The 23,674-nt window shown below is 47.3% G+C and overlaps 1 protein-coding gene across 1 annotated transcript in view; it reads left to right on the top strand.

Annotated features, from left to right (window-relative positions):
* Positions 1-23,317, top strand: part of cyp27c1 (cytochrome P450, family 27, subfamily C, polypeptide 1) — a 47,587-nt gene extending 24,270 nt beyond the window's left edge. Inside the window, exons 5-9 of the mRNA XM_070874354.1 lie at positions 3,255-3,418; positions 5,524-5,690; positions 17,651-17,729; positions 19,758-19,961; positions 23,201-23,317. Of these exons, the coding sequence (XP_070730455.1) occupies positions 3,255-3,418; positions 5,524-5,690; positions 17,651-17,729; positions 19,758-19,961; positions 23,201-23,317 (731 nt within the window). The remainder of the gene's footprint in view (positions 1-3,254; positions 3,419-5,523; positions 5,691-17,650; positions 17,730-19,757; positions 19,962-23,200) is intronic.
* Positions 23,318-23,674: the final 357 nt, after the last annotated feature.

The raw sequence follows: 23,674 nt of genomic DNA, 5'->3' as shown, positions 1-23,674 counted from the left end.
GCCCCAGCTGTTTACATTATACATTAATGATTTAGACGAGGGGATTAAATGTAGTATCTCCAAATTTGCAGATGACACTAAGTTGGATGGCAGTGTGAGCTGTGAGGGGGATGCTATGAGGCTGCAGAGTGACTTGGATAGGTTAGGTGAGTGGGCAAATGCATGGCAGATGAAGTATAATGTGGATAAATGTGAGGTTATCCACTTTGGTGGTAAAAACAGAGAGACAGAATGGTGACAGATTAGGAAAAGGGGAGGTGCAACGAGACCTGGGTGTCATGGTGCATCAGTCATTGAAGGTTGGCATGCAGGTACAGCAGGCGGTTAAGAAAGCAAATGGCATGTTGGCCTTCATAGCAAGAGGATTTGAGTACAGGGGCAGGGAGGTGTTACTACAGTTGTACAGGCCCTTGGTGAGGCCACACCTGGAGTATTGTGTACAGTTTTGGTCTCCTAGCTTGAGGAAGAACGTTCTTGCGATTGAGGGAGTGCAGCGAAGGTTCACCAGACTGATTCCCGGGATGGCGGGACTGACATATCAAGAAAGACTGGATCAACTGGGCTTGTATTCACTGGAGTTCAGAAGAATGAGAGGGGATCTCATAGAAACGTTTAAAATTCTGACAGGTTAGATGCAGGAAGAATGTTCCCAATGTTGGGGAAGTCCAGAACCAGGGGTCACAGTCTAAGGATAAGGGGTAAGCCATTTAGGACCGAGATGAGGAGAAACTTCTTCACCCAGAGATTGGTGAACCTGTGGAATTCTCTACCACAGAAAGTTGTTGAGGCCAATTCACTAAATATATTCAAAAAGGAGTTAGATGTAGTACTTACTACTCGGGGGATCAAGGGGTATGGTGAGAAAGCAGGAATGGGGTACTGAAGTTGCATGTTCAGCCTTGAACTCATTGAATGGCGGTGCAGGCTCGAAGGGCCGAATGGCCTACTCCTGCACCTATTTTCTATGTTTCTATCTTCCATTCTCTGCTATTCAAACGCTTGTCATAACCACTAATTTGTCTGGATCACTTCTGTCAGTTCACCTTGATAATCTCACATTATATTCCAAATGAACATGTCTTTTGTGAAACTTATTCACGAGATGTGGGCGTCGCTTGCAAGGTCAGCATTAATTGCTCATCCCTAGTTGTCCTCGAAGGTGGTGGTGAGCCGCCTTCCTGAACCGCTGCAGTCCGTGTGGTGGAGGTGCTCCCCATACGTTCTGCTGGCCTTGAAAGGGTTATCCGACTCCCTTGGTGAGTATAAAATGAGGTGCTTGGCCACTTTTAAGACTGAACATTTGAGACTTCGATTGTATCTTAGTGAGGTCACGGGTAAATTGTAGAAAATAAGCAACAACTTTGGAAAGCAGTGACAGGATCGGTGCAAGTCAGCATGGATTTATGAAAGGGAAATCATGCTTGACAAATCTTCTAGAATTTTTTGAGGATGTAACTAGTAGAGTGGACAAGGGAGAACCAGTGGATGTGGTGTATTTGGACTTTCAAAAGGCTTTTGACAAGGTCCCACACAAGAGATTGGTGTGCAAGATTAAAGCACATAGTATTGGGTGTAATGTATTGACATGGATAGAGACCTGGTTGGCAGACAGGAAGCAGAGAGTCGGAATAAACGGGTCCTTCTCAGAATGATAGGCAGTGACTAGTGGGGTGACCCCAGCTATTTACAATATACATCAATGATTTAGATGAAGGAATTGAGTGCAATATCTCCAAGTTTGCAGATGATACTAAGTTGGGTGGCGGTGTGAGCTGTGAGGATGATGCTAAGAAGGTTGCAGGGTGACTTGGACAGGTTAGTTAAGTGGGCAAATGCATGGCAGATGCAGTATAATGTGGATAAATGTGAGATTATCCACTTTGGAGGCAAAAACATGAAGGCAGAATATTATCTGAATGGTGGCGGATTAGGAAAAGGGGAGGTGCAACGAGGCCTGGGTGTCATGGTACATCAGTCATTGAAAGTTGGCATGCAGGTACAGCAGGCGGTGAAGAAGGCAAATGGCATGTTAGTCTTCATAGCTAGGGGATTTGAGTATCGGAGCAGGGAGGTCTTAATGCAATTGTACAGGGCCTTGGTGAGGCCTCACCTGGAATATTGTGTTCAGTTTTGGTCTCCTAATCTGAGGAAGGACGTTCTTGCTATTGAGGGAGTGCAGCGAAGGTTCACCAGACTGATTCCCGGGATGGGAGGACTGACATATGAGGAGAGACTGGATCAACTGAGCCTTTATTCACTGGAGTTTAGAAGAAAGAGAGGGGATCGCACAGAAACATATAAAATTCTGACTGGACTGGACAGGTTAGATGCAGGAAGAATGCTTCCGATGTTGGGGAAGTCCAGAACCAGGGGTCACAGTCTAAGGATAATGGGTAAGCCATTTAGGACCGAGATGAGGAGAAACTTCTGCACTCAGAGAGTTGTTAACGTGTGGAATTCTCTACCACAGAGCGTTGTTGATGCCAGTTTGTTAGATATATTCAAGAAGGAGTTCGATATGGCCCTTACGGCTAAATGAAGAGAAAGCAGGAAAAGGGGTACTGAGGTGAATGATCAGCCATGATCTTATTGAATGGCGATGCAGGCTCGAAGGGCTGAAGGGCCCACTCCTGCACCTATTTTCTACGTTTCTATGTTTCTATCTATACATGTGTCTTTAACAAAGCAAAACGCCCCAAGGGCACTTCACAGGAGCGTTATCAAAGAAATTTTGACACCGAGTCACACCAGGAGATATTGGGACAGGTGACCAAAAGCTCGGTCGACCATTTTGACTTGGCAATATAGCAGCTCTCATAGTATTAGACTGTTTCTATTTTGTAATAATTTTCATACTTTTAGGGGACAAGCATGCGGTAATCAATACTGCCACACCCTCCTTTCTTTCTTTCCCTATCTTTCCTGAATACCCTGTAGTCAGGAATATTAAGTTCCTAATCCTCCCCTTGTTTGAGCCAAGTCTCTGTTATTGCCTGCACGGAGGACTGGAAGAGACAAATAGCACTAGAGTAAAGAATATTTCAGACAGAGGGCAAATGTGATGCAACCTTAGATGAGTTTTGAGTGCAAGTTCTAAATGCATGTAGCGTGGTAAATAAGGTCAGTGAGACTGCCTATGATGATGATGCTGAAATATAAATCGCTGAAATGTAGACATGACAAAAAAAAATGTATTTTTTTGTTCCCCCTTTATTCCCTTCGCTCACTTCCCTCACCCCCGCCCATCTAACTAGGTGAGATCCACGTTGACCGAAAAATGGCTCAGATTAAGCGACAATTGGAGCAGGGGGAGGAGGTGCAGGGGGGACTGCTAACGTGCTTGCTGGTCAATCAGGAGATGTCGCTGGAGGAGATCTACGCCAACATGACGGAATTACTGCTGGCTGGGGTCGATACGGTAAATCCAAGTCCATGAATGAACTTCGCCTCTATGTGGCAAGGGACCCTCCGAGAGAAACACAAGATCAGAGTTTCCTCTCTCTCTGATTCTTCATGCACAAGTCGGGTCATTCCACGACAAACTCCCTCACCGATGAAGCCCCCAGAACGAGGCTTCTCTTTGAAGGCCATGGGAAAGTTGAGTTGAATCATGTAAAGGGATAATGGAGAAGTGTTTAAAAAAATAAAGACTTGTTTTTCTATAGCGCGTTTCACGATCTCAGCAGGTCCCGTAGCACTTTACAGCCAATGAAGTATTTTGGAAGTGTAGTCGCTGTTGTAATGTAGGAACCAATAATCGCACAGCAAGCTCCCACAAAAAGCAATGTCACAATGACCAGATAATCTGGGAGGTTTTTTGTGATTGATTAATATTGGCCCAGGACACTGGGGATAAATCCCCCTGAGCAGGCAGACGGGCCCTCAGTTTCACATCTCATCGGAAAGACGGCTCCTCCGACAGTGCAGCACTCCCTCAGTACTCATCATCATCATAGGCAGTCCCTCAAAATCGAGGAAGACTTGGTTCCACTCCAAAAGTGAGTTCTCAGGTGACTGTACAGTTCAATACGGGAATTACAGTCTCTGTCACAGGTGGGACAGACAGTGGTTGAAGGAAAGAGTGGGTGGGACTGGTTTGCCGCTCGTTCCTTCCGCTGCCTGCGCTTGTTTTCTGCACGCTCTCAGCGATGAGACTCGAGGTGCTCAGCGCCCACTCAGACGCTCTTCCTCCATTTAAGGCAGTCTTTGGTCAGGGACTCCCAGGTGTCGGGTGGGGATGGTGCACTTTATCAGGGAGGCTTTGAGGGTGTCCTTGAAACGTTTCCTCTGCCCACCTGGGGCTCGCTTGCCGTGTAGGAGTTCCGAGTAGAGCGCTTGCTTTGGGAGTCTCGTGTCGGTCATGTGGACAATGTGGCCCGCCCAACGGAGCTGGTCGAGTGTGGTCAGTGCTTCCATGCTGGGGATGTTGGCCTGATCGAGGGCACTGAGCACTGCACTGGGAGTGCCAGCCTGGATATTTGTGCTCCAGTCTCTCGAGTGGGACTTGAACCCATGGCCTTCTGACTCAGAGGCGACAGAGTGCTACCCACTGAGCCACGGCTGACACTAATTGCACAGCCAATAGAGTAAACACCCTTGTATTCAGGATTGGATTCCCTCAATAGCTCACTATTGTAATTACTGAGGAATTTGTTCTCGAAAGATCCTAACTTTGATCGTTGCACTGTGGTGTCTGACTGAGATTGCCTATGTACAGTGGGGGCGGGGGGTTCTGCAGTTGGACTCTATATACCACCAGGCTCATCATCATAGGCAGTCCCTAGAATCACGTCAAAAAGTTCACAGGTGTTTCAATGAAGGACCTAATATTCCAGATCCCGAACTACATGTTGAAGGATGGAAGATGCCTGTGCGTGGATTTTTTTAACGTGTGGTGGCCGTTGCACACCAGCCACCACATGGGCTTGACAGAGCTAGGTCTTGGTCCAGTGGCAAGGATTAACCAAGACGACTGGAGACCAGCTCTGCTGCACGGACCCAGTGCGCGCACATATCGCAGTGTGGGCTGGGCCCGTGCTGCCCCTGGGCCCTCGTCTCTTCTGGGCCCCGAACCCTCGCCTCTCCTGGGCCCCGATCACATCGCTCTACCAAGGCTAGGAGATGAACCAAGAGAATGAGCTACAGAGAAAGCTTAGCTTTGACCATCCAGAGAGAGCGCGGTGAATTGGGAAACACCACTGGCACAGATACGGTCAACCCAGACTATTACTTCACGATAAGTTAGGCCAAGAGGGCTTGAAATTTAAATTTAGAAAAGTAAATTTCGCAAGGGGCTCAGAAAGGGTCACGGAACATCTGGAATGATTACTGAATTTCATGCAAATCCAGCAAGCATTCGAATGGAAGGATTCCCTAAAAGAATTTACGACATGCTGGGATGATGAGACAATTTAAGAGTCGGCAGTTTCCGGCCAATTCTGTGGAGGACTTTCAGGGCGGGGAGGGGGGGGGGGGAGGGGCTTTCCTGTCAGCTGGATAAACACTATACTTTCTTTTCAATAGACCTCTTTCACACTGTGCTGGAGTACGTACTTACTGGCCAGATATCCTGCCGTTCAAAGTGCGGTGTACGAAGAGATTGCTGAGAACCTTGGGAGCGACGTGACCCCGACTCCCCAGGACTTGTCCAAATTGCCTTTGGTCCGAGGCGTCCTCAAAGAAACTTTAAGGTAAACACTTGTGGTAAAAGTTGCCTTTTTTTCCCAATTTGTTTTGGGCGGCGTGGGAAAGATGGGGAGGGGTTTGATGCAGTGGGATCTCTCTTCACCTGTGTTGGATACAATGGCCAGATAAGACACTGAACTCTGGCTCCTTTTACCTGTCCATCTTGTTGCTGTTTTGACGCGAGGCAGTGTTCGTATTGAACAGGTAAGTTTGCCGACATAACTGCTGCACTTCAATTCCATTTCAGAATTCTCATCCTTGTTTACACATCCCTCCATGGCCTCGTCCCTCCCTATCTCTGTAACCTCCTCCAGCCCCGACACCCCTCCCTATCTCTGTAACCTCCTCCAGCCTCACACCTCCCCACCCGAGATGTCTGCGCTCCTCAAATTCTACCCTCTTGAGCATTCCTGATTATAATCGCTCGACCATTGGTGACCGTGCCTTCTGTTACCTAGGCCCCCAAGCACTGGAACTCCCTCCCTAAACCTCTCTCCTACTCTTTCCTCCTTTTAAGACGCTCCTTAAAACCTACCTCTTTGACCAAGCTTTTGGTCACCTGCCGTAATTTCTTCTTATGTGACTTGGTGTCAGATTTTTGTCTTGTAACACTGCTGTGAAGCGCCTTGGGACGTTTTACTATGTGAAAAGCGCTATATAAATACAAGTTGTTGTTGTAATTGCACTTTTTTTTTAAATCAAGACAATGCCTTTTTATTGTGAATTGTTCTACCCACAAAAATTATTTTGCAGAACATCTATTCTTCAGCAGCGGGTCCCCGGAGTAAGCCCCACCTTCTCCCTCTGGTGTAAGAATCACCCTCGTCCTGTCAGCCCCGCTCTTTCTGTCACCCCCCCGCCCCGCTCCCCATGTTGTGGAGTCCAAGTTTTGGGGAGTCTGTTGTGTTCGACCCTCGCTCACCTGGTGTCCCGGGGTGGGGGTGTATACCAGAACCGATCCCCTCCTCCGGCTCCCCCAACCCCACCCACCCCGCCAACCAATCAGGAAATCGTGTTGCCCACTGTGAAATATACCTCCACGCTAGACGGAGCATAAGTGTTATGCCATACACAACAGTTTGCCATGAAGGAGCTCCGCATAGAGCAATTGCTTTGGGGGCCGCGTGTCTGGCATGCAAACCATGTGGCCTGCCCAGCAGAGCTGATCGAGTGTGGTCGGTGCTTCAATGCTGGGGGATGTTCGCCTGGACAAGGACACTGATGTTGGTGCACCTATCCTCTCAGGTGGGCAGCGGAAACGTTACAAGGGCACCCTCAAAGCCTCCCTGGTAAAGTGCGACATCCCCACTGACACCCGGGAGTCCCTGGCCAAAGACCGCCCTAGGTGGAGAAAGTGCATTCGGGAGGGCGTTGAGCTCTTCGAATCTCAACGCCGCGAGCGTGAAGAGGTCAGGCGCAGGCAGCTGAAAGAGCGTGCGGCAAATCAGTCCCACCCCTTCCCCCGACGAATGTCAGTCCCACCTGTGACAGGGTCTGTGGCTCCCGTATCGGACGGTTCAGCCACCAAAGGACTCTTTTTGGGAGTGGAAGCAAGTTTTCCTCGATTCCGAGGGACTGCCTATGATGATGGTGACGCAGCAGTGAGGGGGCGCTTCAGTCCTGGAGCTGCCACCTCTCCACTGAGGGGTAATAAAAGGAGGTCCTGTTCTGCCAGTCCATCAACAACTTGTATTTATATAGCACCTTTGAACTAAGCGCAGCACAGAAGTACTATGCGATTTAAAAATTTGACACCGAGCACCATAACTAGAAATTAGTGTAGGAGAGAGGTAGGTTTTAAGGACCGTCTTGAAGGAGGTAGAGAGATGGAGGGGTTTAGGCAGGGAGTTCCAGAGCTTGGAGCCTAAGCAACAGAAGGCACGGCCACCAATGGTTGAGCAGGGATGCTCAGGAGGGCAGAATTAGAGGAGCACAGACATCTCTAGGCGAGGGCCATGGAGGGATTTGTAAACAAGGATGAGAATTTTGAAATCGAGACGTTGTTTAACCGGGTGCCAGTGTAGGTCAGTGAACACAGGGGTGATGGGTGAGCGGGACTTGGTGCGAGTTAGGACACGGGGCAGTCAAGTTTTGGATCACCTCTAGTTTACGTAGGGTAGAATGTGGGAGGCCAGCCCAGGAGTGCGTTGGAATAGCCAAGTCTCGAGGTAACAAAGGCATGGATGAGGGCTTCAGCAGCAGACGAGCTGAGGCAAGGGCGGAGACGGGCGATGTTATGGAGCTGGAAACGGGCGGTCTTCGTTACGCTAGTACTTGTAGAAGAACAGGGCAGTTCTCCCACACGCTTCCCGCCATTTCTCCCTCTCCCTCCACCACCAGAGAAAAAATAACATTGACTGATTCGTCTTGTTGCTATGCGGGTAAAATAGCTTGCCTGTATTCAGAGCTTTACAAGTGTTATATTTTCAGTAACGCACAGAAATACACAGCCTTAAGATGGCAGAACGTACCGGACGGAACTCATCGGTCAAGGGTTCCCTGCTTTATTATAAAGAGCACTGGCTGCAGTGCCACAGGAGTCCACAGGTGGCGCTGTAAGAAACCAGCACAGGAGTAGGCCATATGGCCCCTCGAGCCTGCTCCGCCATTCAGTAAGATCATGGCTGATCTGATCATGGACTCGTCTCCACTTCCCCGCCCGCTCCCGATAACCCCTTATTCCCTTATCGTTTAAGAAACTGTCTATGTCTGTCTTAAATTTATTCAATGTCCCAGCTTCCACAGTTCTCTGAGGCAGCGAATTCCACAGATTTACAACCCTCAGAAAAAATTTCTCCTCATCTCTGTTTTAAATGGGCAGCCCCTTATTCTAAGATCATGCCCTCTAGTTCTAGTCTCCCCCATCAGTGGAAACATCCTCTCTGCATCAACCTTGTCAAGCCCCCTCATAATCTTATACGTTTCGATAAGATCACCTCTCATTCTTCTGAATTCCAATGAGTAGAGGCCCAACCTACTCAACCTTTCCTCATAAGTCAAACCCCTCATCCCCGGAATCAACCTAGTGAACCTTCTCTGAACTGCTTCCAAAGCAAGTATATCCTTCTGTAAATATGGAAACCAAATCTGCACGCAGTATTCCAGGTGTGGCCTCACCAATACCTTATATAGCTGTAGCAAGGCTTCCCTGCTTTTATACTCCATCCCCTTTGCAATCAAGGCCAAGATATCATTGGCCTACCTGATCACTTGCTGTCTATCCTTTTGTGTTTCATTGACAAGTACCCCCAGGTCCCGCTGTAATGCGGCACTTTGCAATCTTTCTTCATTTAAATAATAACTTGCTCTTTGATTTTTTTTTCTGACAAAGTGCATAACCTCACACTTTCCAACATTATACTCCATCTGCCAAATTTTTGCCCACTCACTTAGCCTATCTATGTCCTTTTACAGATTTTTTGTGTCCTCCTCACACATTGCTTTTCCTCCCATCTTTGTATCGTCAGCAAACTTAGCTACGTTACACTCAGTCCCTTCTTCCAAGTCGTTAATATAGATTGTAAATAGATGGGGCCCAGCACTAGTTATTGGTTGCCAACCAGAGAATGAATCATTTATCCCGACTCTCTGTTCTCTGTTAATTCGCCAATCCTCTATCCATGCGAATATATTAGCCCCCAATATATTCAAAAGGGAGTTAGATGAAGTCCTTACAACTCGGGGGATCAAGGGGTATGGCGTGAAAGCAGGAAGGGGGTACTGAAGTTGCATGTTCAGCCATGAACTCATTGAATGGCGGTGCAGGCTAGAAGGGCTGAATGGCCTGCTCCTGCACCTATTTTCTATGTTTCTATGTAACCCCCGTGAACTTTTATCTTGTGCAGTAACCTTTTATGTGGCACCTTGTCAAATGCCTTCTGGCAGTCCAAATACACCACATCCACTGGTTCCCCTTTATCCACCCTGTTTGTTACATCCTCAAAGAATTCCAGCAAATTTGTTAAACATGACTTCCCCTTCATAAATCCATGCTGACTCTGCCTGACCGAATTTTGCTTTTCCAAATGTCCTGCTACTGCCTCTTCAATAATGGACTCCAACATTTTCCCACCCACAGATGTTAAGCTAACTGGTCGATAATTTCCTGCTTTTTGTCTGCCTCCTTTTTTAAAAAGGGCCGTTACATTTGCAGTTTTCCAATCTGATGAGACCTCTCCAGAATCCAGGCAATTTTGGTAAATTACAACCAATGCAGCCACAATCCCTGCCACTGCTTCTCTTGAAACCCTAGGATGCAAGACATCAGGTCCAGGGGATGTATTTGCCTTTAGTCCCATTATCTTATTGAGTACCACCTCCTTAGTGATTGTGATTGTGTTAAGTTCCTCCGCCCCCATAACCCCTAGACTATCCATTGTCAGAATATTGTTAGTGTCCTCTACATATATATATTACACTACTCCCTCCTTAATGAAGAAGTAATTATAACAAAATAATCATCATACATAACTTGCATGGTTATGCATAACAAAAGGTATGGACTTATTTTGCCATATTTACAAATCAAGCTTAACCACTTGTTTTCTGTTTCGAAGAGGATACCTTCGCTCTCGAGCAGAACCTTCCAAACATGGTACTAAATTTTAACTCATTCGAGGCTGATCCTGAGGAAAGTTTTCGTCCAAGGGATGCCCTTGATTTCTAGTTGAACTCTCTCTCTTTTACTCTACCTCTATCAAAGAACTGCGTGCAAAACTCTTGGTCAAGCACATTCCCAGGTGCTCGTCATGGAGGTCTCCCAATAATTTGGACCTGAATTTATTTGGTATAACCACTTTTGCACCCCACATGATACAATCTTTATCGACTGATAATTCATTCCTACGAATGAAGAATGGATGAATATCTTTGTCTGTTACCTGGTTTGGCCAGCCATTTGCAATATAATCATACACCTTTGACATAACTGGGTCACATTTGGTTGCTCTACCAATCTCCTCAGCTGTGACTGGCAGTTCATCAATGTATGAAAAATAGAATACTTCTTCCCTATCGGGTGTAACTTTTGATGGGGAAGGCAATCTAGACATAGCATCAGCATTACTGTGATTAGCTGATTAACTGTATTCAATATCATATGTATATGCTGACAAAATCAAAGCCCATCTCTGCATTCGGGCTGCAGCTAATGTTGAACATGGGGATTTTGGATGGAGGATTGCTGTCAGGGGCTTATGGTCCGTAACAATGGATCATACAAGTATTTGTGGAACTTCTTGACCCCAAAAATTAATGCCAAAGCTTCCCTTTCAATTTCCGCATAATTACGCTCATTGGCACTGAGAGTGCGTGAAGCAATAGCAATTGGTCTCTCCTCCCCACTATACAATACATGAGAGATCACTGCCCCAACTCCATATGGAGAGGCATCACAATCTAGCTTGATCTCCTTATATACCAATTTGCTTTTACACTCCTTGAATGCTGTATCGCATTCTTCTGACCACTTCCTATGGACCTGTTTTTTCAATAGTTCATTCAGTGGATGTAATACTGTAGCCAAATTTGGTAGGAACTTCCCATAATAGTTCAAAAGACCCAAAAATGATCAAAGTTCAGTGACATTCTTGGGAGTGGGTGATTTTTTTTTGATTGCATCCAGCTTTCCCTTGGTTGGATGTAAGCCATCTTTGTCTACTCTGTACCCTAAGTACTCCACTGAGTTTTGAAATAACTCTCACTTGCGAGCAGACACTCGTACTCTGTGCATCTCTAGCCATTTGAGGACTTCATTCATTATGTTATGAATTTGCCTATTTGGTGCTGAAATTAGTATGTCATCTAAATAACATACTACCTCTCCAATACCTTGGAAAATCTGGTTCATCACCCCGTGAAATATGGCAGGGGCAGAAGACCCTCCAAATGGTAGCCTATTAAATTGATATCGGCCTAGATGATTATTTATAGTCAAGCATGACTTGGACTCCTCATCTAGTTCAAGCTGTAAGTAGGCATTCATAAGATCCAACTTTGAGAAGATCTGACCACCTGTCAGTGTTGTGAACAAATCTTCTACATTTGGCAATGTATTGGGCACATTACCCTCTAGACCCTGGTTTACCGTTACTTTATAATCACCACACAAACTTACTTTACCATCGGACTTGGGTACAACAACAATGGGTGTAGCCCAGTTACATAGATCTATCTTAGAAATAATGTTCTCAGTCTCTAGTCTTTTGAGTTCTTGCTCAACTTTCTCCTTGAGTGCATATGGTACGGAACGTGGCTTGTAGTAAACCGATCTAGCATCCTTCTGTATCCTGACACTCACCTTGAAGCTTTGAATCGGACTGCCCATTTCGCAGTACACCTTTGGATACTTCTTGATGATCCTTTGATGCAAATCTCGTTTCAACACAAAAAATCTCCCTCCAATCCAGCTTCAGTGATCCCAACCAATTTCTTCCTGGTAAGGCAGGCTTGTCTCCTGCCACTACTAATAGAGGCAAGCTCCGAACTTGATCCTTGTATTTCACCGGTACGGTGATACGACCTACCACAGGAATGTTATCTCCCAAGTAGCCTTGCAGCTCTAACTTGGATTTCTCCAATGGGAAATCACGCAATTTGTCGAGGTATAGCGACTCCGGTACTACACTCACGGATGCACCAGTGTTGATTTCCATGGGTATCTTGAATCCCGCAACCTCTGTGGATTATGATACTTTTCGAATTGCTGTTAGTTAACCTCATGCTCCTGATGATGTTTAGCTCTAAAATCTCCTCGTCCTGTTGTTTTTCTTCCATGTTATGTAGTCTCTGGGGATTGCTACTCATAGCTTTGAAAACTGGTTTACCCTCAAGTCGGCATGCCTTCACAAGATGCCCAGTTTTCCTGCAGATAAAATACTCTGCCTTCACATATGGACAGCTTTGAGCAATGTGTTGTCCCAGGCACCAATAGCAGGACTTCAATGCTCTGTTACCTTGCCAGTTTCTGAGACTTTGGGGCCCAACTGCCTTTTTCTTAAAACCTGCAGGCAATTCACTTCGGTTGTCTAACGACTGGAAATAGTATGAAATTCTCGGGAATATTGGTCAGCCATGTTCATTGATATAGCTGTCTGACAAGCTAAATCAAAAGTCAAGTCAGGCGTTGTCAATAACTTTCTTCTGATCGCATCATTTTTCATCCCACAAACAAAGCGGTCACGCAATGCTCGGTCCTGAAAGTTTCCGAAATTACAGTAAATAGATAGCTTTTTTAATGCTACAATGTACTCACTGATATTTTCTTCGTTTAACTGATCTCTTATTCCGAAACGCTAACTTTCAGCAATTTCCAGGGGCTTAGGGCTGTCATGCTGTCTGCTTAAGAGTTGTGTCCTTTGGCTTGACAGGCACAAGCAAATTTTTCAATGTTTCATACACCTCGGCCCCTGCTTCAGTTACAAAAATAGCCCTTTGTCGTTACAACACCACCCGGTTATGGTTTTCATCATTGGGGACTTCAATGATATTATTCACGAAAAACATTTCTAGCCGCTCCACATACGCTCTGAAACGTTCACGGTCACGTTGAAACTCCCCCAAATGCCCTATTATTCCCATTGGCATGGCCATCTGGACTCTGACAGTTTAAACAAGTGTGCTTGTAATTTACCTCAGATTTGTAGCTGTTAATCAAAACAGAGAAGCTCTCAATGTCTCTCTGTTGGTTGGCTGAATCCTCCACCAACAAAAATTTCAGCTTTTTTTCCATTAATCCTAATCTTCGCAACCATTGTTATATTTTCAATAACTCACAGCCTTAAGATGGCAGAACATACCGGAACTCACCAGTCAGGTGACCTGCTCCCTATTTTATTATAAACAGCACTAGCTGCAGTGCCACAGGAGTCCACAGGTGGAGCTATATATATTGCAACAAGTAACCTCATTGTATGCGAAAGTCTTCTTGAGGTGAGTGTATGACCTTGTTCTGCATGAGAGCGAACTCTTCCAGTCCCTGTTGCATTGACAAACCAGGCACATTCGCTTAATTGTCATCAGTCATTGAAAGTTGGCATGCAGGTACAGCAGGCGGTGAAGAAGGCAAATGGTATGTTGGCCTTCATAGCTAGGGGATTTAAGTATTGGAGCAGAGAGGCAGTTGAACAGGGCCTTGGTGAGGCCTCACCTGGAATATTGTGTTCAGTTTTGGTCTCCTAATCTGAGGAAGGATGTTCTTGCTATTGAGGGAGTGCAGCGATGGTTCACCAGACTGATTCCCGGGATGGTTGGACTGACATATGAGGAGAGACTGGATCGACTGGGCCTTTATTCACTGGAGTTTAGAAGGATGAGAGGGGATCTCATAGAAACATATAAAATTCTGACAGGATTGGACAGGTTAGATGCGAGAAGAATGTTCCCGATGTTGGGGAAGTCCAGAACCAGGAGACACAGTCTAAGGATAAGGGGTAAGCCATTTAGGACCGAGATGAGGAGAAACTTCTTCACTCAGAGAGTTGTTAACCTGTGGAATTCCCTGCCGCAGAGAGCTGTTGATGCCAGTTCATTGCATATATTCAAGAGGGAGTTAGATATGGCCCTTACGGCTAAAGGGATCAAGGGGCATGGAGAGAAAGCAGGAAAGAGGTACTGAGGTTGAATGATCAGCCATGATCTTATCGAATGGTGGTGCTGGCTCGAAGGGCCGAATGGCCTACTCCTGCACCTATTTTCTATGTTTCTATGAAACAGAGTCCCAACGGAGATCTGTCCCGTCTGTCCACCACTTTAACATAAGACAGGAGCAGGAGTAATCCATTGGTCCCCTCGAGCCTGCTCCGTCATTCAATAAGATCATGGCTGATCTGATCATGGACTCAGCTCCATTTCCCTGCCCGCTCCCCATAACCCTTCACCCCCTTATCGCTCAAAAATCTGTATCTCCACCTTTAAATATATTCAATGGTCCAGCCTCCACAGCTCTCCGGGGCAGAGAATTCCAAAGATTTACAACCCTCTGGGAGAAGAAATTCCTCCTCATCTCAGTTTTAAATGGGCGACCCCTTATTCTGAAACTATGCCCCCGAGTTCTAGATTCCCCCACGAGGGGAAACATCCTCTCTGCATCTACCCTGTCAAGCCCCCTCTGTATCTTGTACGTTTCAATAAGATCACCTCTCATTCTTCTGAATTCCAATGCGTATAGGCCCAACCTGCTCAACCTTTCTTCATATGACAATCCCTTCATCTCAGGAATCAACCTCGTGAATCTTCTCTGCAAGTATACTTCTCCTTAAATAAGGAGACCAAAACTGTATGCAGTACTCCAGGTGTGGCCTCACTTTGCATTCCTTCGCACTGCAATCCAACACCAGAGAACCCCACCCCCCCACCCACCCCCAGTTGCCACAGTTAATACGAGAGGCAGGGATCCAGCTTTTAGCTTTAATTGGAATCTTTCACGGGTACCATTAACAAATGTGGGTTTCCAGTGCCGTTGGGCTCTCCCGTGGCTCAGTGGGTAGCGCCCTCACCTCTTGAGTGAGAAGGTCGCGAGTTCAAATCCCACCTCCAGAGACATGAGCAATCTAGGCTGATGCTCCCGGTGCAGTACTGAGGGAGTGCTGCTGCTGTCTGAGGTGTTGGCTATTGGCCAAAACGTTAAACAGTCTGCCCTCTCAACTGGACGTAGACAATCCCATGGCACTATTTCGAAGAGGAGCAGAGAAGTTTTCCCCGGAGTCCTTAGCCAATATTTATCCCTCAACCAACACAATGTCGTTATCTCATTGCTGTTTATGGGACCTTATGGGACCTTGCTGTGCACAAATCTTGTGTTTCTTACTTGTCATAGGCAGTCCCTTGAACGCGGATGACTTGCTTCCACAAGAGTTTACAGATGTTTCAATGAAGGACCGGATATTCCAGTCCTGAACTCCAATTGCGAGGGTGGAAGATGCCTGCGCGTGGATTTTTTTAACGTGTGGTGACTGTTGCACACCAGCCACCACACGGGCTTGACAGAGCTAGGTCTTTATCCAGTGGCAAGGGTTGAACCAGGATGACTGGAGACCTGCTCTGTTGCACGGACCTCGTGCGCACACATATCACAGTGTGGGCTGGGCCCGTGCTGCCCCCGGGCCCTCGGCTCTTCTGGGCCCCGTACCCTCATTCGCCGCACCTCCGCCACGATGTTCCAGGGCCCGGTGCTTCAGCTCTCTTTATAGCCCCGACCTGCGGTGATGTTCTCACAGTGACGACACCTCAAAAAATGCTTCATTGATGTTTAATGCCCCCTTTGGGACATCATCATCATCATAGGCAGTCCCTCGAAACAAGGATGACTTGCTTCCACACCAAAAAGGGATGAGTTCACAGGTGTTTTAATGAAGGACCTAATATTCCAGGTCCCGAGCTACATGTTGAAGGGTGGAAGATGCCTGTCCGGGGATTTTTTTAACGTGTGGTGGCCATTGCACACCAGCCACCACACGGGCTTGACAGAGCTAGGTCTTGGTCCACTGGGCAAGGGTTAACCAGGACGACTGGAGACCAGCCATGCTGAGGTCATGGATGACACTATATAAGTTCAAGTCTTTTCCATTTCTTTCCTCATCTGACACCCATTTTCCAGCATAAGTCACTGAAGACTGATCTGGAGAAGGGCCCCAGCAGTTTGATATTCTCCTTCCATAGTCCATGGCTTTGAGGTCAATCTCATTAACCTTTTCATTGCCCCAGGTGAGGAGCAGGCTTTAATCTGCTACTTAAGTAGTCTTTATTCTTGCTTCTCTGAACCTCAGCTCATTTATGGTGCCTCTCCAGTGTAATTAGCTGATACCTACAACATACATTATGTCTATTTCAGGATCCGACTCCCTCGACTATCTTCAACCCCAGTTTTCTGTGGGTAAATTTACTGCGGTCCAATTTAATTGCAAGTTGAGTCACTGGGGAAGCTAGTCAGTAAAGCCCTGCAAGTCCAGGAGGCTCCCAGATTTAACCCTTGGGATGCCCTAAATTAGCGGATCTCGGGCAGACTGCTTCAGTCCCCTCAGGCTAAGGTGGGATTGGAGGAGTGGTGTTGGGAGAAAAATCAGCCATGGTTCTTGTTATGTAATGATGTGTGTATTGTCCCAGTACCTTAAATGTATTGTAAGTACTATGCCACACCACAGAGGGCGCTGCGGTGGGAAACCCTGGTAGTACCCTGTAACAAAGGCTATATAAGGCTGACCACCACACCTGGGAAGCACTCTGGAGCTGAACAATAAAGGACGAAGGTCACAGCAGTTAGACTTACACCAGACCGTGTGGAGTCAGTGATTTGTGTGCTACATACACCACAGTTCTTGTTCCTTGTTGCCATTCAGTTACTATTGGAGAAAAGTACATGTGTTTGGTGAATACGGGTTTGGTTCTGTGAATGTCCTTGCAGTTGAATAGCTTCCTCGCGCTCATCGTTGAGACTTTTGACATGGGTATGGGTGTGGAATCGGTATCCCTCTCGTCTGAGTCAGAAGGTTGTGGGTTCAAGTCCTTCATTGCACAAATCTAAGCTGACACTCCAGTGCAGTGCTGAGGGAGTGCTGCACTGTCAGAGGTGCAGCCTTTCGGATGAGACGTTAAACTGAGGCCCCGTCTGCTCTCGCAGGTGGACGTAAAAGATCCCATGGCACTATTTTGAGAATGAGCAGGAGGGTTATCCTCGATGTCCAGGCCAATAATCAACACTTTTTTTTTAAAGAAAATTATCTGGTCATTATCTCATTGCTGTTTGTGGGAGCTTGCTGTGCGCAAATTGGCTGCCGCATTCCCTACATTACAACGGTGACTACACTCCAAAAAGTACTTCAATGGCTGTAAAGCGCTTTGGGACGTCCTAAACCATCCAAGTGTGAGTAATTCCCTCTGGGGAAAGGGTTTGTGTTGATTTGGAATAGCGTGGAGGTTAAGCGGGCAAAGCATTAACTGTAAACTGAGAAATTCTTGCTTTCCACCTCAGGCTGTTTCCTGTTCTTCCCGGGAATGGGCGAGTCACCCAAGAGGACATGGTTGTCGGAGGATACTTCATCCCAAGCGGAGTGAGCTCAACACTTATTTTGATGAATTGCATTTAGCAATGGTACGGTAGCTTAGTGGTTATGTTACTGGACCAGTAATCCAGAGGCCTGGACTAATGATCCAGAAACGTGAGTTCAAATCCCACCACGGCAGCTGGGGAATTTAAACTCCATTATTAAATCTGGAATTAAAAAGCTAGTATCAGTAAAAACTCATCTGGTTCACTAATGTCCTTTAGTCCTTTAATGTCTGGAGTCACATGTAGGCCAGACCCACAGCAATGTGATTGATCTTTAACTGCCCTTTGCTATACTCAGTTGGAGTATCTTCAACACATGGACTACAGTGGTTCAAGAAGACAAGGGCTATAAATGCTGGCCCTGCCAGTGATGCATACATCCCATGAATGAATAAAAAAACGAACACAGTTGATAAGCCTTTTTGTACTGTGGACATTAAAATTCTTAGTCTCCATTTGCGTGTGTGTGTAACAACAATTGCTGCATTTATAGAATCATTGAAACTTACAGCACAGAATGAGGCCATTCGGACCATCGAACCCATGCCGGCTCTTTGAAAGATCAGTTGTGCTTAGTCCCACATCCCACTTTTTGTACGTAACCCTGCAAGGCCAGCATTTATTGCCCATGAGAAGGTGGTGGTGAGCTGCCTTCTTGAACCGCTGCAGTCCGTGCGGTGAAGGTGCTCCCACTGTGCTGTTAGGGAGGGAGTTCCAGGATTTTGACCCAGCGACGATGAAGGAACGGCCGATATATTTCCAAGTCAGGATGGTGTGTGACTGGGAGAGGAACTCGCAGCTGTTGGTGTTACCATGCGCCTGCTGCCCTTGTCCTTCGACGTGGTGTTGTCAATGGGTTTGAGGAAGGCCGCCAGTGTCAAAGTATTTTCAAGTCCTAAAGGCTGGTAGAAAACCTTGGAATGATAAGCGATCTATTCACCCCCTGCAAGGAGGTACTTGTCCTCTTTCAGTGTGCCTCTGAGGGCTCAGGTGAGATGAGGAACTCGTAATGTTGGGAAATGACGGGGTAAATTTGCATCTTGCCAAATGATGCCACGTTGTGACGTTAGAGAAGAGATCCTCCTTCATAAGCCATACAAGAGTAGAAAGCTTTGGGTCCTAGAGAGTACTTCATCTTTTATTTATGTGTAAAGAGTATTAAGATGCACCAAATAAAATGTAACTTCCATCGCAATCTTCTCCATTTCTCTCTCTCTCTCTCATCGATCCTAATCTAATTCCTGTCCTGCACATTTATTCTATTTCTCCGCTCCAAATCTTCCATCCTACAGGAAGGACGTGATCGTACTAGAGAGGGTAGAGGAGATTTACAAAGGAGAATTTTAGCTACGAGGAAAGATTGGATAGGCTGAGGGGAGACCTGATTGAGGTGTATAAAATTATGAGGGGCCTGGATCGAGTGGATAGGAAGGACCTATTTCCCAGAGCAGAGGGGCCAACAACCAGGGGGCATAGATTTAAAGTAATTGGTAGACAGATTTGAGGGGAGTTGTGAACTTTTTTCACCCAGAGGATGTTGGGAGTCTGGAACTCGCTGCCTGAAAGGGTGGTAGAGGCAGAAACCCTCACCACATTTAAGAAGTACTTGGATATGCACTTGAAGCGCTGTAACCTACAGGGCTACGGACCAAGAGCTGGAAAGTGGGATTAGGCTGGATAGCTCATGGTCGGCAGGCGCAGACATGATGGGCCGAATGGCCTGTGCTGTAAATTTCTGATTCCTCTTCCTCTCTTTACACTGTCTCCTACTCCTAACATAATCTTTTCCAGCACCTCAAAAACACCTTAATCTTCCCTCGGTCTGCTCTTCCTCCAGCAATCTACAGGCTTGGTGCTGACTCACTTCCTCGATTTGATTTCGGGCTTGGCGCCCTGCACTATATGTGATCTTCACCCTTTCATCCAAGTTTCTCGCAAAAGACTGAACTGCCAATGAACCCTTTGCCCCGAAGTGTGGGGGGGGGGGGCTACCAAGCTAATAATCCCTTCATTTTGCCTCCCTCCCCAGACCCAGCTTGCTCTCTGCCACTACACCACGTCACACGACAGCGAGGTTTTTGAAAGGCCAGGAGAGTTCCGCCCACACCGCTGGCTGAGGAAGAGCGAGACGGACCGCGTGGATAACTTCGGGGCGATCCCCTTCGGCTATGGGGTGCGGAGCTGTGTGGGACGGAGAATCGCGGAGCTGGAGATACACCTGGCGCTCATACAGGTAGGTCTTGCTGCTCTGGGGGGGGGTGGGGGGGCGGGGAGTGAGCGAGGTGCGGTGGTGGGGGGGTGCAAGGTGCGGTGAGGGTCAGTTGGCTGTTCTGCCATGAATGGAATTTGTTGCTTTTACAGGAGAGAAAGGTTGAGCAGGTTGGGCCTATACTTATTGGGGTTTAGAAGAATGAGAGGTGATCTTATTGAAACATATAAGATTCCGAGGGGGCTTGACAGGGTAGATGCAGAGAGGATGTTTCCCCTCATAGGGGAATCTAGAACTAGGGGGCATAGTTTCAGAATAAGGGGTCGCCCATTTAAGATGGAGATGAGGAGGAATTTCTTCTCTGAGGGTTGTGAATCTGTGGAATTCTCTGCCCCAGAGATCTGTGGAGGCTGGGTCATTGAATATATTTAAGGTGGAGATAGACAGATTTTTGAATGATAAGGGAGTTGAGGATTATGGGGAGAGGGCAGGGAAGTGGAGTTGAGGCCAAGATCAGATCAGCCATGATCTTATTGAAAGGTGGAGCAGGCTCGAGGGGCCAAATGGAGCCCTAACTCCTGCTCCCATGTCTTATGTTCTTATGAGAGTGGCTTACAGCACAGGCTGTTCAGCATTTTGAGCAGGTCCATTTCTTGGAGGACCCACAGTAGACTGAAGACCTTTTGTGCATTGTAATGGGCTTGGATACATCAGACCCTCATGTTCTGGAGGCTATGATAATAGCAGGCTATCGGATTCAGCGGCACAATGGTCACTGTATAGACCAACAATCCAGAGGTTGAAACCTCACAATCCCATCTTGGCCACTTAAAACTGAATTCGATAGAATGATACAGCCCAGAAGGAGACCATTCGGCCCATCGTGCCTGCGCCGGCTCTTTGAAAGAGCTCTCCAATTTGTCACCCTTCCCATACCCTTTCCCCCATAACCCTGCAAACCTTTTCCCTTCAAGTATTTATGCAATTGCCTTTTGAAAGTGACACTTGAATCTGCTTTCACCGCCCATTAACGTGTTCCAGATCATCATAAACTCGCTGCGTAAATGAAAGTTCTCCTCGCCTTCCCCTCTCTCTGATTCTTTTGCTGATTCCCTTAAATCTGTGTCCCTCTGGTTACCGACCCTCCTGCCAATGGAAACAGTTTCTCCCTATACACTCAATTAAAACCCCTTCATCATTCCAATCACCTCTATTAAATCTCCCCTTAACCATCAAATCAGGTAATTTGTGACCAGGCAACGATGACCATTAAAGCATGAATCCACCTTCAAGTAACCTTCCGGGAAGGGATTCTGTCATTCACACGGAATCCAGCCAGTTCCACGCTAAGTGCTTGAATCTTGATGCCCCCTGAAGTGGCCAAGCAAGCAATTCAGATGTCGTCATCATCATCATAGGCGGTCCCTCGGAATCGAGGAAGACATGCTTCCACTCTTAACATGAGTCCTTTAGGTGGCGGAACAGTCCAATATGAGAACCACAGTCCCTGTCACAGGTGGGACAGATGAGGGGAGGGGAGGGGAGGGTGGGATAGGTTTGCCGCTCGCTCTTTCCGCTGCCTGGGCTCGAGTTTTTGCACGCTCTCGGCGACGAGACTCGAGGTGCTCAGCGCCCTCCTGATGTAACCCACTCACTGCTCGAGAATGTGGGTGTCAGCCTTGACTCTGTTGGTAGCACTCTCGCCCCTTGAGTCAGACGGCTGTCGGTTCAGGTTGCATTTATATACAACGCTATTGGATGTGAAGTGATGCATTTTGATCGAATGAGGAGAAGGCATAAACTAAACGGCACAAACCGAGACCTGGGGGATATGTGCAGAAATCATTGCAGGTGGCAGGGCAGGTTGAGAAAGCAGTTAAAAAGGCTTACGGGATCCTGGGCTTCAAAAAGTGTGGAAATTATGATGACCCTGTATAAAGTCCTGGTTCGGCCTCAACTGGAGTACTGTGTCCAATTCTGGGCACCGCACTTTAGGAAGGATGTGACGGCCTTAGAGAGGGTGCGGAAAATATTTACATTGGTTCCAGGGATGAGGGACTTCAGTTACGTGGGTAGACTGGAGAAGCTGGAGGAGTTCTCCTCGGAGCAGAGAAGGTTGAGAGGGAGATTTGATGGCGGTGTTCAAAATCATGAGGGGTCTGGCCAGAGCGGATAGAGAGAAACTCTTCCCATTGGTGGGAGGGTGGAGAACCAGAGGGCACAGATTCAAGGTGATTGGCGGAAAGTCCAAAGGCGATGTAAGAAAAAAATGATTATGTAGCGAGTGGTTGGGATCTGGAACGCACTGCCTGAGAGGCTGGTGGAGGCAGACTCAAATCTCATCTTTCAAAAGGGAGTTGGATAAATATCCAAAGGAAAAAAAAAATTGCAGGGCTACAGGGAAAGGGCGGGGGAGTGGGACTGGCTGAGAGCCGGCACGGGCTCGACGGGCCGAATGGCCTTCACCCGCGCTGTGTCCATTCTATGATTCTATAGCGCCGTTCGCGACCTCAGGATGTCCCAGAGTGCGTCACAGCCGATGAAGTACGTTTTTTGAAGTTGTGCTTCCTTTTGCAATGGCGTAGGCGGATTCTGCTGACCATCACAGTTGGTTGAACAGGCAGAGATTCGCAATTGGAAAGAAAAGGCTGCAAATCTGACATTTTACAAAGTGGATGCAGCACCGATACAAAAGAATGAAGGGTGGCGGGCTCACGGTCCTGTAGTTCATTACTCCCTAAAGGGGGGGTGGGGAAGGAGGAGATAAAGCCCACACAAACTTGCACCAAGTATTGTCCCCCCCACACCCCATGCTCACTGACCTATATTGGGTCCCGGTCCACCAACTCCTCAATTTTTAAATTTCTTGTCCTCGTGTTCAAAGCCCTCCATGGCCTCGGCCCTCACTATGTCCATAAGATACCTTCAGTCCTACAACCCTCCGAGATCTCTGCGCTCCTCCAATTCTGGCCTCTTGCGCATCCTCCATTTCCTTCGTTCCACCATTAGCAGCCGTGCCTTCAGCTGCCTGGGCCCGAAGCTCTCTGCCTCTCTCTCCTCATCCTTTTTTTAAGACATTGCTTAAAACCTACCTCTTTGACCAGGTTTTTGGTCACCAGTCCTAATATCTCGTGTGGCTCGGTGTTGAATTTTGTCCTGTGAAGCGCCTTGGTTAAAGGTGCTATATAAATGCAAGTTGTTTTTGTTGGAGGTATTTACCCAGTGTCCACTTGTACTGACCTTTCAACTTCCGCTTTCTTCAGCTCCTGCAAGTGTTTGAGATACAGGTGGCCCCCAACACTGGAACTGTTCCTGCCAAAACTCACGGCCTACTGGCTCCCGGAAAGCCTATCGACCTGAAATTTGTGGACAGGAAGTGATGTCACTGGCACGGGGGCTGGGATTGGTTGGCTGACTGAGGCGGGGGGGGTCACGGGGCCTGTGTGACATGAAGTGGACACCCTGGGGAACCGACTGGGGGAGGTGTGAAATGTTTTCATTGCGCGTTGTGAATGGATTCAATCAACGACAAGGATTCTGAGGTAACGCAACTGGGGGCGACAGCGACGGGCTACAAGGGGTGACAACAGGGGCCTTTGGTTCCACTCGATTTTTAGACCCGTGTACAAGTTGGTGCGGCGAATGTTCAGCCCAATTTACATCTCCTGTTTTCCACTTCAACGTTACATCGATGCTAAAAGTCATCGTCGTCCAGTAAACTGCCTGGCTCGAGAATA

The sequence above is a fragment of the Pristiophorus japonicus genome, chromosome 3 (assembly GCF_044704955.1).
Source record: "Pristiophorus japonicus isolate sPriJap1 chromosome 3, sPriJap1.hap1, whole genome shotgun sequence".
In the NCBI taxonomy this organism is placed as follows: Eukaryota; Metazoa; Chordata; class Chondrichthyes; family Pristiophoridae; genus Pristiophorus; species Pristiophorus japonicus.
This window is presented reverse-complemented; position numbering and strand designations above follow the sequence as displayed.